Source organism: Neolamprologus multifasciatus, chromosome 20 (assembly GCF_963576455.1).
Source record: "Neolamprologus multifasciatus chromosome 20, fNeoMul1.2, whole genome shotgun sequence".
Taxonomy (NCBI): domain Eukaryota; kingdom Metazoa; phylum Chordata; class Actinopteri; order Cichliformes; family Cichlidae; genus Neolamprologus; species Neolamprologus multifasciatus.
The window spans coordinates 33,960,132-33,977,724 of record NC_140458.1 but is presented as its reverse complement, the minus strand read 5'-3'; the positions used below and the strand labels follow the sequence as shown (position 1 = coordinate 33,977,724).

The 17,593-nt window shown below is 40.6% G+C and overlaps 1 protein-coding gene across 1 annotated transcript; it reads left to right on the top strand.

The window, feature by feature from the left end:
• Positions 1 to 24: 24 nt before the first annotated feature.
• On the top strand, positions 25 to 14,788 carry lmbr1l (limb development membrane protein 1-like). The gene is made up of 17 exons (XM_085145651.1): positions 25 to 143; positions 4,854 to 4,938; positions 6,654 to 6,687; positions 6,986 to 7,125; positions 8,576 to 8,679; positions 8,794 to 8,917; positions 8,996 to 9,064; positions 9,155 to 9,219; positions 9,719 to 9,791; positions 10,899 to 10,985; positions 11,094 to 11,170; positions 11,256 to 11,333; positions 11,440 to 11,513; positions 11,731 to 11,821; positions 11,907 to 11,973; positions 12,393 to 12,554; positions 13,116 to 14,788. The coding sequence occupies exons 1-17, from the start codon at positions 81 to 83 to the stop codon at positions 13,199 to 13,201; spliced, it is 1,479 nt and encodes a 492-aa protein (XP_085001777.1). The 5' UTR covers positions 25 to 80; the 3' UTR covers positions 13,202 to 14,788.
• Positions 14,789 to 17,593: the final 2,805 nt, after the last annotated feature.

The window sequence follows — 17,593 nt, the reverse complement described above, 5'->3', positions numbered from 1 at the left end:
TGCGAAGTCGCTTAACTTTTTAACTGTTCCACCCGCCTCCAGCGCTTTTAAGCCTGAGGACACTGTTATGGTTTCGGAGAATGGAAACGGACGACGTGTCGGTTAGAGAGCAACTTTTCCACAACCGTGTCCGGGAGACTATAGTAAGTAACGCCGAACCAACCCAACCGTCAGTTACTATGCTTACGAGCCCCCCGCAAACAATGTAAGTCGCATCACTGTAAGAAAGTCGCCTCAGTTAACGCTGTTTATTTCACTTTACCTAGCGGTAGCACGACTTTTGTTTCTCAGCTGTAGACTGCACGTCTTACTTTCTCAAGCGATAACAAGTTTGAAGTCACTTAAAAAAGTGATGATAACGATAGAAATTTGCTCGCTCCCTGGGCTAGCTTAACCTGTTCAAACTTTAGCTGTTGCACGGATACAGCTGGTAAGCAGGCAGCAGAGAGGCACAGCATTTTGTTACTGTTGATGCTCGTTTTTTCCTCTGCTGTTTTATCGCAGTTTTGTATAATAGCAACAGCAACTATGTGAACCTTAGACTCGGTTCAGTTACAGCAAAGCACACGGCTTCTGACCTTTAACCCTCACATCACATCAGACTGGGGCCCGACTACTGAGATTGGAGATCGCTGAACCAGCCTATCATAAAAGCATCGTCAGGCAACACTATCACCTTCATATCTTAGCATCAGGAGTCGATTCATCAACTTGTTTTGCTTTGCTCAGCTCGAAGTAGTTCGTTCTGGTTTGCAGAAGATCATGAGGTGAAAAAAATGTGAGGTTTTAAGGAACAACGTGTGTGTGTGTGTGTGTGTGTGTGTGTGTGTGTTTATAGATGAGTTGTATAATATGAAAATAGTGATTCTGTGGGAGACTGAGTCACTGCAGCAGCAAAGAAATCAGAACAGGGCTTACTGAATCCAAAAGAGCATACATTAAGATTGTGATCAGTTAGACTGCTTTTATTTGTATGATGAGTCAAATTCTTGCTTTTAACTGTAAAACCTCTAAAGAATGTAGTTTTTTTTCCCCAACAGACTAGGAAACCAACCCCCTTTTTTTTGTTAGGCTGAGATATTTGCACATTAGGGCTGTTGGTGGCTTTTTTGTCTGCCCACATTAGGTATCAGAAGCAAGATTACATCCTCTGGAAAACATCACTTAAAATAGCATTCTACATTTGGTAGGCGGTATATATTTTCAGTGATAGATAGGATGCAGTTATTAATAAACCAAAACCAAATGAACAGCAAATAAAGTGCTTGGATTTCTTCTAATGCCCTTGTTTTGTCATTGTCCCTTTCAAATACCTAATGCTATTAGCAAGTGGCAAGTCTCAAGTCTCCAGCTTACCTCCTCATCACAGTACTTCCTCTCAGGCTTGTCAGCTGCCCCAGCACCTCTGGTTATTAATGGCTTTAGGCCAAGCCTATCTTTAATCAGCTTATTTTAAAGTCATAAACCTGTGGCAGAAGTGCATGTATGCTAGACCGAGAATAATATTTTGCCCTAACAAAAAAGGCTGGATGAGACATTTTTTCAGTAGAAGAGCAACTCTTTGATATCCAAAAATAATTAAATAAAAATAATTCCATCCATCCATTTTTCCACTTATCCAAGTCAGGGTTTCAGTTCAGCTGAAGCCCATCCCAGCTGTCATATGGTGAGAGCTGGGATGGTGGCCAGTTTACAGTCACCGTTCAGCCTAACAGGTATGTCTCTGGACTGTGGAGGGAAACGCACACAGGTAGAACAGAGTCCACAGCCAATGGATTCGAACCCAGCCCCATGTTGCTTTGAGATGATGATGCCAACCATCGCACCACCATGCTGCCATTTTACTGCATTGTATTTGTTTTAGTTATCAGTTAATCTGGTGATTATTTTTTTTACAGTTGTTTAGCCTATAATGAAATATTCCAAAAGGTCTTTGAGAAGCTAAACTGACTCATATTTGCTTTAAAATAACTGAAATGGTTATCAGAACAGCTGCTGACTGAGTTTCTGTGGATAAACTAATGGTTTACTTGGGTAATTATTGTAACTCTTATTCATAAATAATATAATAATAGATATGCGTCAATTGTGAGATGCCAAAAACGAAACAAAAGAAAACTATTTTAAATTCTTTCAGTCTTTTACAGGTCTGTATTTGAAGCTAGTGTAAAACTGATGTTCGACTACAGACTACAAACAGCAGCCACTGATATTTCTAAATGTCTGTTTATTTACCAATAGGCCAGAGGCAGTCAACGAGGCGTGTATCATCCAATAGAGATGTTTTTATACCAACATGTCCTTAGCCGATGCATATAAATGCTGGTTTAGCTACTGAGAATGCTCTTGTATTAGATATCCAAAACATGCAAGCAGCTGTATCATTAGTGCTTCTTTTTTGATTCTGAGAAATGTGATGGAAAAATAATGCACTTATCAATGCACAGGGTAGATTCATTTTTCCATAGGTGCATGACAAAGATATGCTATAAAGGCAACAAACATGCTTGCAGCTGTTTGCCTGTCATGAGAACAGATGAGATTAGTTTAATAATAATGATCAGTTAGATATCTTGTTGGAGTGAAGACAAGTAGTAAAGTTCTGTGCTTGACTAAAAGGGGGGGAAGATGGTATTTATATGAAGTATGACACTTTCTGGCTTCTGGTCAGAAGCCTCCCAGTTGGTCCAGTTGGTACCGGATTCCTAAAAGTCGACAGTAATTCCAAACAAATTCTAATTTGATGAAATGTACTATACCTGTTTGGCCAAAGGCATAATAAACAGTTAATAATCAGTGGGAAAGTGCGATTACAGCCAAGTGCATGTCTTCACTTGAGCTGATTGTGTTCTTGTAAATCATCTTGGGTATCAGCAGATAGTAGAAAATTGAAGCGTAGAGAGCGTTGCTCGGCTGTGGGGGTAAACAGCCGAGCTAGGAGTACTCAGCCTGAGCCTGGTCGGATCAAGAAGGATCAGTGTCTAGCACGATAAAAGGTCATGATGATAAAATCTTGCAGTAGAGAACTGGAACAGCCAGCATCAGCACACTGATATCTATTCCCTGCTTAGAAAAGAGCTTTGTAATATTTGTATAATACCTGAGTCTGAGGCGCTCTGACTGAAAACTATAACAGCTCAGAACTGATGGGTTTGAGTCTTAGGAGGAACTTTCTGCAGTACTTTTGAGAGAAGGAAAACAGTGGGCAATGTGATGGATCATACCCCTCCCCCCCTTAATTTTTTATTTATTTATTTTTTTAGTTTATTTGTTATTGAGAGACTCGATATTGAAACACTTAAGTATTAATTAATAATTATTGTAGACCATTAAATTGTGCGTAAGGTCCAGTTTTGGACTGTTTGGACTGTTCTTCTGCTCCTTTGTAAATTTTTACACGAACTACACGGCTGGGCAACATGAGAACATTTGCACTTCAGCTGTTCTTTGTTTTCGTTTTCTTTGGCAGAACAATTTTTTAATTACTCTGTGGATTGTGAAATAGTCTGCGTTGACACTTTGTGTCACGCTAGAGCCTGAAATTCTCTAAACTCTCCCCTCAGCAGCCCTCTGTGGCCCGCCAGCTCTCAATATGGCCAATTTAGCACATGTCCCCCCCACCACACTCTACCTGTTTCTCACCCAACCTTTGTTTCCTACTTTTCTTGTTGTTGGATTAACCATAACAAGGTCCTTTCCAAATCACACTGCATTATTCAACAATTTACGCAGACTGAGCTGATTAGTTGTTGCGCACAGTCGTTTGTTTTTTCCATGGTGCAGCTTTTGTGCTGCCACTGATCATTTCCTCTCGCACAGACTCTCAACTGTTTTTTTTATCTCACACAACAAGTGCAAGATTAAACTAAAATAACAAACTTTTGTGTAAACTCAATTTAGCAACAGGTTTTATACGACGTTGTATTTCTGCAGAGAGCCTCTCCCTCTGTGTTTGTTGCTGTTGTTACCTTAGGGACAAACGTCTTCATTGTGCTGTGCATACAGGGCTCCCCAGAGGCTCCGAAACAGGAATGTTTTCATTGACACTTGTGGTTTGGCAACATCAGTTCATTCATGACTCACAGCAACACTTTGTTGCACGGATAAAAATGTATTGACGTGAAATTAATGCCACACAGTTTAGCTGTCAGATAAATCGGGATTGAGCATTAAACAGTCACATCTTCTGCACGGTCAGCAGCTTAGCTTACATTGCTGAGCTTGTCCAAGTTGCTCAGGTATGTTTTATACTTGGGTGCGTTTCTGAGCAGGAGCTACCATTGGTGCTTGCTTATTGTCTTATCTGTGGCAGGCAGCGGTTTGATCCATTGTTGTATTAATGTAAAGAGATTTAATTAGAGTTGGCATGTTGAGGGCTTTCCCAGACAACAGATTGCTGGTGGAAGACTGGTTTAACCTAAATTTGTTGCTTTAATGTAATGTAAGCAGTGTGGGGGGGATCGCTCACCCACTGGCATTAACCCTTCTCTCTTTTACTCTCTCATAATGCTTCTCAGTTTATCACAGTGACCTTTTTTTTGGACCAAACGGGTAATCTTCAGACGTAATCTGTCTCTCTTGGCGTAGGCAAACTTGCACAGCCAAAGTGGAAAGCATTTGGCTGTGTGAGGAGCACATTCTGTAATTTCTCTGCTTTCTCCCAACTTACACTAAACCAGACATGTCAGCAGTTTAAAATAAATCTATTGCTCATTGACTCATTGATTAACCTAGCATCACAGGTGGTTTACATAGCTAATCTTATTTATGTAAAACACCAGTCCCTTTTAACGCCTGTCCTCAAACCTTTAAATGCAAAAATAACACCAGAATTTCCTTTGTTTCTTCTGCAGATCTGCGTTCTCCTGTTTACTTGCCTTTACATGCTGTCCTACCTCATCCTTAACCAATTCAGGAAGACAGCAGAGTTTGTCACAGGTGAGTTTTCTGCAACACACGAATACTGCTGTGTGAGAACGTTTTCTATCAAAAGCTTCTAAAGAATTGCCTGCAGCAGAATCAGTGATGATGTTGACAAGCACACTGTCTACATTGGTGAGTGGGTGGAAGCAGGCAATACTTTTCAACCAAGCACAGGTGTTGTTCAGAAATTACCCTTTCTATTTTGAGCAGTCTTTGTTTTCTAGTTTGTGTGCAGGCTGCTGCAGGATTTTTCTTTTGAGCTTTATTTGAAGATTCTTCAGAAACCTGAATAACGCTCAGGCAAGCAGTAAAATCAATATTGTTTGCATACGTGAATGTACCACATATGCACCCTAGCAGGAAGGCAGCTGTGAGCTTAGGGTTAGAGTAACTTAATGTATTCATTAGGCTGAATGCATGTGAACCATACACATTTGTTTTCTGACTTTTCGCTGTCTGGAAAAGTGTAGTAAGATATGTTTTGGTGAACACAGACATTATAAAAATAGCTAATAAGCAACCTTCATGTAGTTACAGTTACGTAATAACTGTTGGTGTACATGCCCATGTCGTAACACTGCCTCCACCATCTTTATGGTGTCCTAAAAGTTTTCACCTTTTGGTGAACCCTCAGTATTTTCATGAAGGTAAATCTGTATTGTAGACACTGACAGTAACACTCTTACCTCTTGAATTGTTTAGATGTTATGAAGGTTTTTTTGTTAACCATCAAAGTAATTCTGTATTCATGGACTTTATTTGTCTTCCCGTCATCGTTCAGGCCTTTTGTTGGTGCTGAGCTGGGCAGTAAACGTATTCTTTTACAACAGCTGAAAATCTACAATTAATTCACAACTGGATTGATTTAAAATCCATTGTGTCAATGTACATAAGCAACATTATAAATAATGTTATTGTAAAAAAATGTTCTTAATGTTTAACACAAATGTTGAAAGTTCTGAAGTGTGACTGCAGAACTTTCAACAGTTACATAATAAATCCAATAACTTCCCACAATTGGAAGCAGATGTGAGATGTCCAACTAGTCAGGTCTCTGTGCTCCACTGTGATTGGGTGGGAGTCTGGGAGATGGCCAGATGCTTTTTTATTTTTTCTAAAAAAAAAGGGAGCGAGGAAAACCTGCTGTATATTAGCTCACTGCTGAAAAAGTCTGTGCATCAACAACAATGGAACAGTTGTGCCCTGCAGCTAAATGACAATTGTGCAACAGCACTGCACAAAGTTGTTTTTGACTTTAAAGATTCAAGAACTGGTTTTTGCTCCTTAGGCTTATCTTCATATTTCTCCTCTGTGCCAATATTGACACAGTAAGGAAAATACAGTACTGAGCTACAGAAATTCAAATAGTGAATTTAGACATTAAGTTTAAACATTTATTCATTTTTTTAAAGCTTAAAGAGGAAATGGAGACATTTATAGAAGTGTTTGTTTGGTATTCTTAATTCCCCGCTCTTTCTGCATCCTGCCTATAGGTACTTCAGTTTTATTAGAGTCTGCGTTTTGCTTGAACAGAATGTTCCAAACATACTCGTCCCCCGCTTACTCCCCTTTCTGAAGCCGTTGCTTTTTGCTGCACTTCTACACACGCCCAAACACACACACACTGTATGTGCTTAGGCTTTCCTACAATGTAAAAGTCAGATAGTGACATGTGAAAACAAATGGAGGTCTGTCAGTTATGTAATGAGTGTTGCTCTGTTCTCTTGTAGATGATGTCGAAGATGCCACTGTCAACAAAATTGCGTAAGTGAAAAACACAACTGATTAACTAGCTGGTATCAGTCTGTTCTCACTCACGTGTAGTGCCGCTCCATATGATTGAGCAGATACCAAGTCAGTGTGACATGTGTAGTGACCCAATACCATTTGGCTTTGGATTTATTGCCCTGCCTTGTGTGTGTGTGTCTGCCCTTTGTCCTTACACGCTGGCACTATATTACCTTATTCACGGCCACTGTAGCCTTTCATCTACACTGTGGTGTTTGAGGCTAAACATAAAGAAATGCACAACACTCACAAATGGTCTTTCTTCTTTTTCCAGGCTGTGGCTGTGCACATTCACCCTGTCTGTCGCAGTCTGTGCTGTGCTCCTTCTCCCCATTTCCATTCTGTCCAATGAGGTGCTGCTCACCTTCCCACAGAGCTACTACATGCAGTGGCTCAACGGATCTCTTATTCATGGTACATCTGTCTGGGTTTTTAAAGCAGGGATGACACCAAACCAAACATCAAATAGAGATCTGTTTTAAAACTGGAACAGGATGAACAGTAGTGATGCCCTCTAGATCAATATTAAACAGGCCTGTGTCCAAACTGATAATTATTACTGACAGAGACCTCACTGTTCAATTCAGTCAAGTTTTCCAATCTCAGTGGAATGCCAGTGTCTCATTGTGAAGAATTGTAGTGCTGATTAATGTGAAAGTAACCTTTGCTTTAATGTTTTTAGCTTATTTTGTTCTGTAATTATCGCACATTGCAATGTATGTATACAGTCTTGTCAGTATTGGGAAGGCTGAGCCTCACGGTGGCCGATCTGGGTACTGCTAACCAGTGTTGGTCAAGTTACTTGAAAAAAGTAATCAGTAACTAATTACCGATTACTTCCCCAAAAAAGTAATCCCGTTACTTTACTGATTACTTATTTTCAAAAGTAATTAATTACTTAGTTACTTACTTACTTACTTTTTTAAAACACGCTTTACACCCTGAATAGGTGATAAAGTGATAGATCTTTCAGCCCAATTCTACTTTTTCTGCATAATCCATCATACAAAATGTAATCAAATGGAAAAGTCTCTTTTTAAAACTTGTTTTGTTAGTTTTAATCTTTTAACTTTATGCATCAAGCAAAAATTTAATTATATGCAACATTCTCTGACTGGAAGAAATTTGTTTAACATTTAAACTTATTTTCTGCACATTCCAGCACATAAAATAAAATATTTTTTTATGCTACACTCACTCTTTCAAATAGATGCAAGTAAAACACAGCAGAAAATAAATAAAGTCAAAGACTAGCGGTCCTGTTGCTCTATTTTCACCTGTAAAGCAGGAGTGGGGTAGGCGGAGGGTTACCCTGGTGCAGGTGTGCAGCGGTCAGTGGAAGGATACGGCAGCTTCTCTGTGAATTTCCCATTATGTTGTTGTGCACTCGGTGCTAGCTTGGAAGTTTAGGGTTTTTCGCTGTAAAAATAAGTTTTCTTCCCACGCACAACGGACACTAATGTTTTTGTCACTTTTTCTGGAATCAAACTCAAAGTAAGGTCAGTACTTCCACGCTTTAAACGCTGCACGCTCATACTCTCTCTGCACTCGATATATGATCCATTGTTGATCTGCACACAGCTGTTGTCACGAACGTCGCACTCGCTTACGTCACTGTCATGAGACATTCTGCAAAAAATCACGGTTTTAGTAACGCGGTAACGCAGCGTTCCTATGGGAAAGTAACGGTAATCTAATTACCGTTTTTGCAATAGTAATCCCTTACTTTACTCGTTACATGAAAAAAGTAATCAGATTACAGTAACTCGTTACAAGTAACGCGTTACTGCCCATCTCTGCTGCTAACACTAATGCTAATGAGCGTTTGCCCCAAAAATAACAAATGAAAATTCTGTCTCGACAGGTTTGTGGAACCTAGTTTTCCTTTTCTCCAACCTGTCCCTGGTCTTCCTCATGCCTTTTGCGTATTTCTTCACTGAGTCCGAGGGATTTGCAGGATCCAGAAAGGTAGCGTTTTTAGCACAAGCTCACATTGGAGACTCCAAATGATTTATAGATGCGAGTCCACGGTGCCTGTTTTCGCACCCATCTGCTCACACATCATCTGCTTTGGTTGTGTAGGGTGTAATGGCACGAGTTTATGAAGCAGTTGTGCTGCTGTTGCTGCTGGCCCTGCTTGTGCTGGGCATCGTGTGGGTGGCATCAGCCCTCCTACATGACAACATAGCCCGGAAGAGCCTCTACGGTGAGTCAGCCACAGATTCCTCAATGACAGGTAGTTTTTATAGCCACTTATGATGCTCTCTCTCTCTCTGGATTTCAGACCTGTGGGAGTATTACCTTCCCTACCTGTACTCGGGGATCTCTCTCTTTGGAGTGCTGCTGCTTTTATGTTAGTATATCTCATTCACAGTTGGTGGAGGAGCTATAAACCTGCTTCTATGGCTTTTGCATATCATCATCTCTGTGCTTCTCTCCTCAGTGTGCACTCCCTTAGGGTTGTCACGAATGTTCAGTGTAACGGGCAGCCTGCTAGTCAAACCACGGGTGAGTCACAGGCTCAGTGTCTTGAATTTAAACAAGTCTAGTTGTCTAAAGCTATGCTAGCAACCCACTGAGTCAGTACAACTTTTCTTTTAACACAACTTATTCCATCTTCAAAATCCACACTTCCTGCTGGTTCCAATCACGTTGTTAATTTGTAGTGTTTATTACATGAGATGCAACTAAACCTTTTAATGCCTCTGAGGTTTAATTAATAGTTTTCCAACGTCTATTAAAATGCAGAGCACCATGACTTAGAATAAATGTACATAATTTGTTTATACTAGTCTCTTTAAAGAACAGTATGTACTACTGTTTGGTCGTGGCTTTACTTTAACATGTTGAACTTTCCCAAATAGCAGTGAAAAACTGCTATGAATGGCCTAAATGTCTGTGCTATATTTCACTGCAGTGGTGTCAGAACACCTGAACGTGACCATTTCAACTTGTGCCTGTGAACTCATTAAAAATCGAATTGACTGACTGGTCCTGTCCTCTCTAGCTGCTGGAAGATGTTGAAGATACTCTGAGCTGCACCACATTTGAGGAAGACTCTCTCTCCAGGAAAATCAACTGTAAGTAGGTGATCGTGTTTCCTCTGGTTACTTCTCCCTGTTAGGTTAATTGGTTATTCAAAATTGGCCGTGGATGTGAGGTGTTTGAAGACTATAGGAAAAAGTACTTTATCAGTGTGTGGTTAAAATGTGTAGTCTGGAGTGGTCATTAAGTGTAGAAAGGTGCTATATAAATACATTTAAATGGTTAAATGACCATTTTCTCCAACTAAACTCTGATAAAACAGAAACTCTAATTATTGCAGCATATCAGCTTCTTAGACCCTTCTGTAAAATCAAGCCTTAGAAACCTCGGTGTCATATTTGACAGCTCGATGTCGCTCGAGCAGCTGGTCCGAAACTGTTTTTATCATTTACGGAATATTTCTAAACTCAGACTAATGGCATCAAATCTTGGACTTGAGATGATTATTCATGCTTTTATTTCTTCTCGTTTAGACTACTGTAATGGCCTTTTTATTTGTTTTAACAAATCAGCCTTAAATCGTCTTCAGACTGTGCAGAATGCTGCAGCACGTCTCTTAACAGGCACCAAGAGAAGATCGCATATCACTCCAGTCTTGGCCTCCCTTCACTGGTTGCCTGTAAATTTTAGGTTTCATTTTAAAATTTTACTTCTAACCTTTAGGGCCCTACATGCTCAAGCTCAATACTTATCTGACCTGCTGAAACCACATTCATCTTCTCGGGCTTTAAGGTCATTAGACCAGAGACTGCTGGTGGTACCGTGCACTCGTTTTAAAACTCGTGGTGATCGGGCCTTTCAGACGGTGGCACCGCGGTTGTGTCTGTCTCTTCGCTGCACGGACTCCATTGATTCTTTTAAGAAACAGCTGAAGACATTTTTATTTAGAAAAGCATTTGATTAATTTCTTCTTATGCTGTTTTTATAGTTTTATTGTTTTACGCTGTTTTATTTACTGTTATATTGTTTTTATATTCCCATTTCCTGTGTTGTAAAGCACTTTGTGATTTTTATCTGTGAAAAGCGCTATATAAATAAATTTTACTTACTTACTTACATTTATTTGTTTTTTATATTCAACCTTAAATTAACTGGTTGACATATTTTTCTTCTTCTTCCCACCATCATGCGTGTGATTGTAGGTGGCAGTACATCCTGCTGGGTCAAGCTGAACATGGAGGCTCTGAAGGAAGAGTACCAAGCCGTCCAGAGTAAGCGCGTCGCCCTGGGTAAGACTGGCTGAACAGGCTGTCTCTCTGCTGGAGTTGTCGCACAGTCATTACAGAGTGTAGTCATTTGTTGTTGTCGCTTTTCTGTCTTTCTTGTTTTCCACACAGAGATGCGGAGGAAAGCGTCCCCATGGCAGCGGAACCTGGGCTACCCGCTTGCAATGCTTGTGCTTCTCGCACTGACGGTACTTGCACGACTATCAATATAAGCATCAATTCTACTTTATGTTTTTTAAAGTGTTATTTTGTAATTGTCTCTCGTGTCTGTAGGTGATGTGTGTACTGATGGTCTGTTTCAACGTGCTGGAGTTGCTACTGGATGAAACAGCCATGCCCAGAGGAATGGAGGTGGAGTTTCTGCCAAAACAGAATTAATAAACGCGTCTTTTAAAGGTTTATGTGCTGCAGCTGGTCGTGATGATATATTGAGGATTGTTATTTTTGTGTGTTGTAGGACCCTCACCTTGGGATGGCCTCCTTTTCGATGTTTGGCTCACTGGGTGCTGCTGTTCAAGTAGTTCTCATTCTGTATCCTTTTATCCTCCCAGCTTACAAGTGGGCACACATAGAGTTAATTAGTTGTCTACATTTGGCACCAGGATGCCCTTGATATTTCACCAGGGCGTGGGTGATGTTGACTCATTCTGTCACATTCACACATTGGAAGCACCTTTTATTTGTAGCCTTCTTCTTGGGTGCTCTTTACCACTCTGCCTTCCACTGTTATCCTTAAAATTATTTTCAGTTATCTGATGGTGTCCTCAGTGGTGGGCTTCTATAGTTCCCCTCTCTTCACTGGCCTCCTGCCTCGTGCACAAGACACCAACCTCACACAGGTACCCAGTGGTCAGCAGGTTCACATGTTTCATCCAGAAACTGTTGTTTTCACTAAAGATGGTAACCTCTAATTTTTTTTTCCAGATAATCGCCAACTGTGTTTCACTGCTTATCCTGAGCTCTGCACTGCCGGTGTTTTCACGCACTCTTGGTAAGCATGAAGCACAAATGAGAAGTGGGGCATTAACATTTCAAAGTTGATAGCCTTGTCCACAGTTTACTCCTCTGTAATTCTGTGTGTGTAATGTGTGACTGAGCATATAGTCGATGCACCTTGTTCAGTATTTGAATGTCTTGTGTTTATGTACATTACACAATCCTAACAATCCACTGTGTACATGAAATACTAATAAGTTAGTTAGACTGTAATGCAAAACAACAACATTGTCTTTGACGTTACATGAAATAAAAAGTTTACCCTGACTCTGCTTTGACAGCATCTATAAAAGCATTTGTGTAGTTTTAATGATGTCCACAGGAGGGCGTGTGTATGCCATGAATATTGTGCTGCAGGTGAATTGGGGCTTTGGCACATTTTTCACAAGTTTTGCTTCTGTTATTTCGTGTTAGGGATCACCCGTTTCGACCTACTGGGAGACTTTGGTCGATATAACTGGCTTGGGAACTTCTACGTTGTATTTCTATACAACATGCTGTTTGCTGGCCTCACCTCTGCCTCCCTGATAAAGACGGTCACCTGGGCAGTACAAAGAGAGCTCATCCGTGCCTTTGGTCAGTCTACGTTCATTTTGAATTTATGAAGCAAAGTGAAAAACGTTTGTAAGCATATACTTTTTTTTTCTGTCAGTGAGACTGAGCTGTGCTTAAATTCATTGCACTTGGATATCTCTTTCATAACTTTCCCCACCTTTGGCCCCATTTCCCTATGGGCTGGTCTCTCTTCCTCAGATAGAAAGAATACAATTCTTTCAGGAAATTGTAAAGGGACAGGAGGAGAGTCAGGTCTCCTTGGGGACCTTCAGGCACACCGCCCTAGACCCCTCACAGCACACACACACACCCTCCAAACCTCCACCCAACACAAACAACCACTCGGAGCATGGGCACGCCAAACTCACACATGCATACACACAATCGCCTTCCTCACACTCCAGATAGCATCTCTGCGCTGTGGCAGCTCTGCTGCACTTTCCCATTGCCTCCCAGCATACTTTTGTTCTGTGGTTAATAGACTTTCAATTCACCTAAATCACAATTTTTCCTAGCTTTGCAAATGTAATGCTCCACCTTTTGATTGTGTGATATTAAAGTCCTTTTTCTCTCTCTGTACAGGTCTCCACAGACTACCTTTAACTGTGTCACGCTCCACCGTCCCCTTCAGGCTCCTCCTGGCCAGTGGATTGTCTAAAATCCAGTGACTTTTTTTGTTTTTTCTTCTCACGACTGCCTTTCCTAAACTTTAAAAACTGAGCCATTTCAGAGGTGTACCCGGTGGATTAAAGGCATTCACAGTTCAGTCTCTTTGCCAGCTGGTACATGGATCAGGTCACCACGTGTGAAGAGACTGAAGAATGTGAGTCTGTTTGCACTGTCCAGTGGGAGCACCGCTTGATGCTGTGTTCAGTGACCAATATATCAGGGTCCAAGTTTATACTGCTTTTTGACTGCAAAGGCAAATACTGGTACAAGTGGTTACCGAGTCACAGGTGTGACTGGATCAAGGGGAAAAGGGATTAAAGCCATATTAGCAACGATAACAGAGCAATACCCCCTGCAAAGTCACGCCTTGTAAAAAGAGGATCCTTTAGCAGCCGTTTGTCTGACACATGTGAAAGTCAGCAGAGTTATTTTGAAATATTGCATTGTAGCTGTGACATAATTTCCTCTTCCTCCTTCAGGTCGACTGAGTGCTCTCTCTTTCTTTGCGGCTTCCCCACGCCTTCCTCTTTAAGTACCACCACTATTTTAAGATTGGAAGATCTTCTACTTCCATGTGTTTGGATGTTCCAGTCTGCACCAGTGTTATGTTGGTTAATAAAAGGAAGTCGTTAGTGGGGAGCCGATGGGACAGAGAGCAGTTCAGTTGTCTGTGGATCTGCGGGTTACACACAGGGAATGTGAGGCTGACGTGATGGTCTCAGTGTGTTTTTGTCTTTTACACACTGAGGTTACCTGTAGGATTAAGAGCATTTTGTACGACGGCTTGACTTTAAAAGCAAAAACAAAAAACTGAAAGCTTTACACTTTGTCTTATAAAATGTATTTGAATGCCATGTGACACTCACTAGTGGGAACTCGCTGCCTTAAAGAAACAATCAAACTGTGAATCATTAAGCATTTGTGTGGGGAAAGTGCAATATTGTATATGTAAAAGCACATTTTTTAACTTTAGCAAAAGTTATGTTTTCAGTTAATTTCCTGTGATGTTTATTTTGCTTCATCTCATTCCTCTGTCGGAAACTGGAGTGAACGCATCAGATAATGTCAGAATATTTTGGAACAGCTATGTGGCCGTCAGGCTTTTTTTTAGAGGTTAGATCATCTACTGTCAGCATTATCTCATCATCTGATATGTGTTGGCGATCCTGTGTCACAGGTTACTTTTGCTGCTGTATCAGCAGGTTATTTGCTGTTGGTTTGACCAGCAGGGGACACTATCTCTTAAGTCCAATGGCAATATAACCCCTAACTCTGTCTGGTTAGTTATTGTGTGCATTATATGTGGACAACTCTGAGGTTTACTCATTTCACTTGTTCTGAAAAAGTTCTTATGGATTTTTCGGGCATTGTGTGTTGTTTTTATTATTTATGGTTGTTTGGGAATCCATACTTTACATTTTGATTTATTGCTACTCACTTTTCAAACAGTTAAAGAAAATGTTTAGTTGTTCTGAAAGATTTCGAAAAGAAAACTTGAAATGTTGTTTCAGATTTTCCTACATACTACTTTTTTAAACTATTATGTGAATGTTTTTGAACAATAATCAATAAAAATGTGTTTTTGACTTCTTTGTATGCGTTTTGTTTTGTCTTTGAACACATCAAGGTTATTATTATTTATTCATTTCTTTGGTGCAGTTACATCTTCTAACATGTGGCCTGTAGTGGGTGTGTTACAGTAAGAGACATCTGTCCTCCGTGTCCCTCCACCCTTTAGTGCACTACTTTAATCAGCAGCAGAAGAAAGCTGTATTTGGGCCTGTCTGTCAGCGGCGTCCGCCCGCGACGCCACTGCAGCCGTTGCCCATGCTTTCCCCACTTTGATGCAAATGCCAGATAACCTTCCAAATCAGGAGAAGCGGCGTTCACTTACGATCACTCCTTCACATCCCCACCACCCACCTCCTTTGTTTCATTCCTTTTCCCTCGCCTATTGTTCATTTCCTATTTTTCTTTCTTTTTTATCTAAAGTCTGTTCAAGAAAAGCCCAGCTGATTAATTTCTCCCTGTTGATTTTTTTTTCTTGCATCTCTTGTTTTGCTTCTTTGGATGTTTTAATTAAGATTATTTTGTTTAGGTTTTGTTTTTGAACTTCATTTCCTTTGCTAACAGGAAATGAACTCAGATGTCGCCGTAACATTACTCGGACATCTGCAGGCCGGTGACACTATAGGCAGTTAAAAGGTGCATACGAAAGAACTGTTGGTGTGATTTCAGAAACAGGGTGATTTTATATTTGAACAAACCCAGACTGATGCATTTAATGATGGGGCTAAAAGTTGGTGATTTTGAATTTACACCCATTATTCTCTATTTTCTTTGGATGTGACTAGAAAATTGCACTTTGGACTTCTGGTGATTGATGCTAAACATGTTTTTTAATTTATTTATGAGGGTTTTTGTCCTCTCTGTGCTCCTGAAAGTCCTTCTTGACACAAACAGTTTTGCACCTTGGAGAAATGGTGCAGTTTGTGCTTGAATCTTTTCTTTTCTTTAGCCTTAAGAGCTTACCAGCTACAGCCCAACTGGATTGAATGATTTGTCTTACTGGAGCACTGTGTGCGCACATTTGCATCGTAAAACAACCCCAACTATCACTGTCAGCCTTGAAAGTGGTTGGTGTAACACTAAGATATCACAATTCCCCTGTAGCAGAAAGTAAAGCTTGATAGCGACGCAATCAAAGTGTCTCAGCGGTCCTTTCGGTAACACGCTATAGTAATGCATGTCGGGACTGCCAGGGAAAAGGCGGGAAACAGCCAGCTTGTTATGGGATGAGATAGGCTATCTTTATTGTCAAAACATAAGAATGAAGTGGGGGGAAAAAGACACAGAGTAGCTTTCCTGACAGTCGGTCATTTGAAGTTTGTGCCAAAGTGCATTAAGGGTTGTTATTCCCTCTTTTCTACACTTGCAAATACAGAATCAGTCCGGAAAAGGCGAGACTTGCTCGCTAATCAGCTGATAATGGGCCACACTGTCCACTCGCTATAGCTGCCCGCCATCCTGTGTGCACACTCACGGCACACTTGCTTCACACAGTCGACTGCCACAGGCCTTTTGTTTCATCGGGTGAAGGATGCAGTGTTTGTGTGAGTGGTTCAAAAACCTTATCATCACAATTTACTCTGAGAAATCCAAGTGAACAGTATTTAATGCACACATTAGTGTGGGGAAGTCTTGAGACACCCTCAATTCTTTATATTTTGTGGGAAATGGGAAAATAGGTGCAGGGATTTATTGAAACATGTGCAAAACAAATGCAAATGTTGTGCAAAAACCTCGATTTTTACAAATCTAATGGACATGAAGTCTATGATGCAACTACTTTTATTTTTCGACACAGTCCAAACTCAAGCTTTTTTATTATTTCTTGAAGTATTCTTCAGAAATAGTTCTCTGCTTCTTGTTTAATTTGGCATACCTCCGATTTTTCTCCCTATTTCCCTTCCTTAACACCCTCACAGCCACCGTCCACTGAGACAGCTTCTGATGAGGGTTCGGTGAACGGTGGATGTATCTCTCAGGTCCCGTGTTAGGCCTTGCTGGATTTTCTTTTTCCTGTTTTTTTGTGGCTTTCAGATGCTGTTCATCTGCTTCATCTACTTTAGGCTTCCCACTACTTCCAGTTTCCTATTTTTTTTATTTTTTTTTAGGAAACTGCACACCATACAGAGATATACAGCGATAAGTTTTTGGTTAATAGGTCTTTGTGAATCACCTTGATGGTGAAAATACTATTCTGTGTCTGTCAAACTGTTATCATTGGCATTTTTGTAAATTCAGATAAAGAAATGGGAACAGATTACGTGTTTCTGTGACACGCTTCTGGTAACAACGTGCTGAAAGACTAACGGCTCTGTGCTAAGTTGTTAGCTGAATAAACACAATTCTGTTTCATCCCTTGTGTTAAGTGCTTTTTTATGCTTGCTTAAACCAATATTAAGAGGATTAACAAACAAACAAACAAAGAAGACAGAACCATTCCTCCGGTTAGGTAAGAGGACTGGACTGAAATCGAGACAAGAAAATCTGGTTCCTTGGGAGGAAGATATATAGAGATGAGGGGTGACTCAAGTCTGCCGCACACTACTGCACAATGTAAATGAATTTTGGGGATGGAATTAGCAGAAGGTATAGCATCATGTTTGACCTTTGACCTGCTTGTCAGCAGCCAGGAAGTTCCACCCTTCGCAGTCTATTGTCCACTTTCGTGCAGCATCGCCTCGACTTCACTGGTACTCTGTTTATTTTTATTTTGTATTTTTTATGACCTGCATCCCAGCTTAATCTTAGCCATAACATGCTAAGGTAGACGTCTCACATCCCGATATATGGCACACCTGAATTAAACATGAAAACATGACACA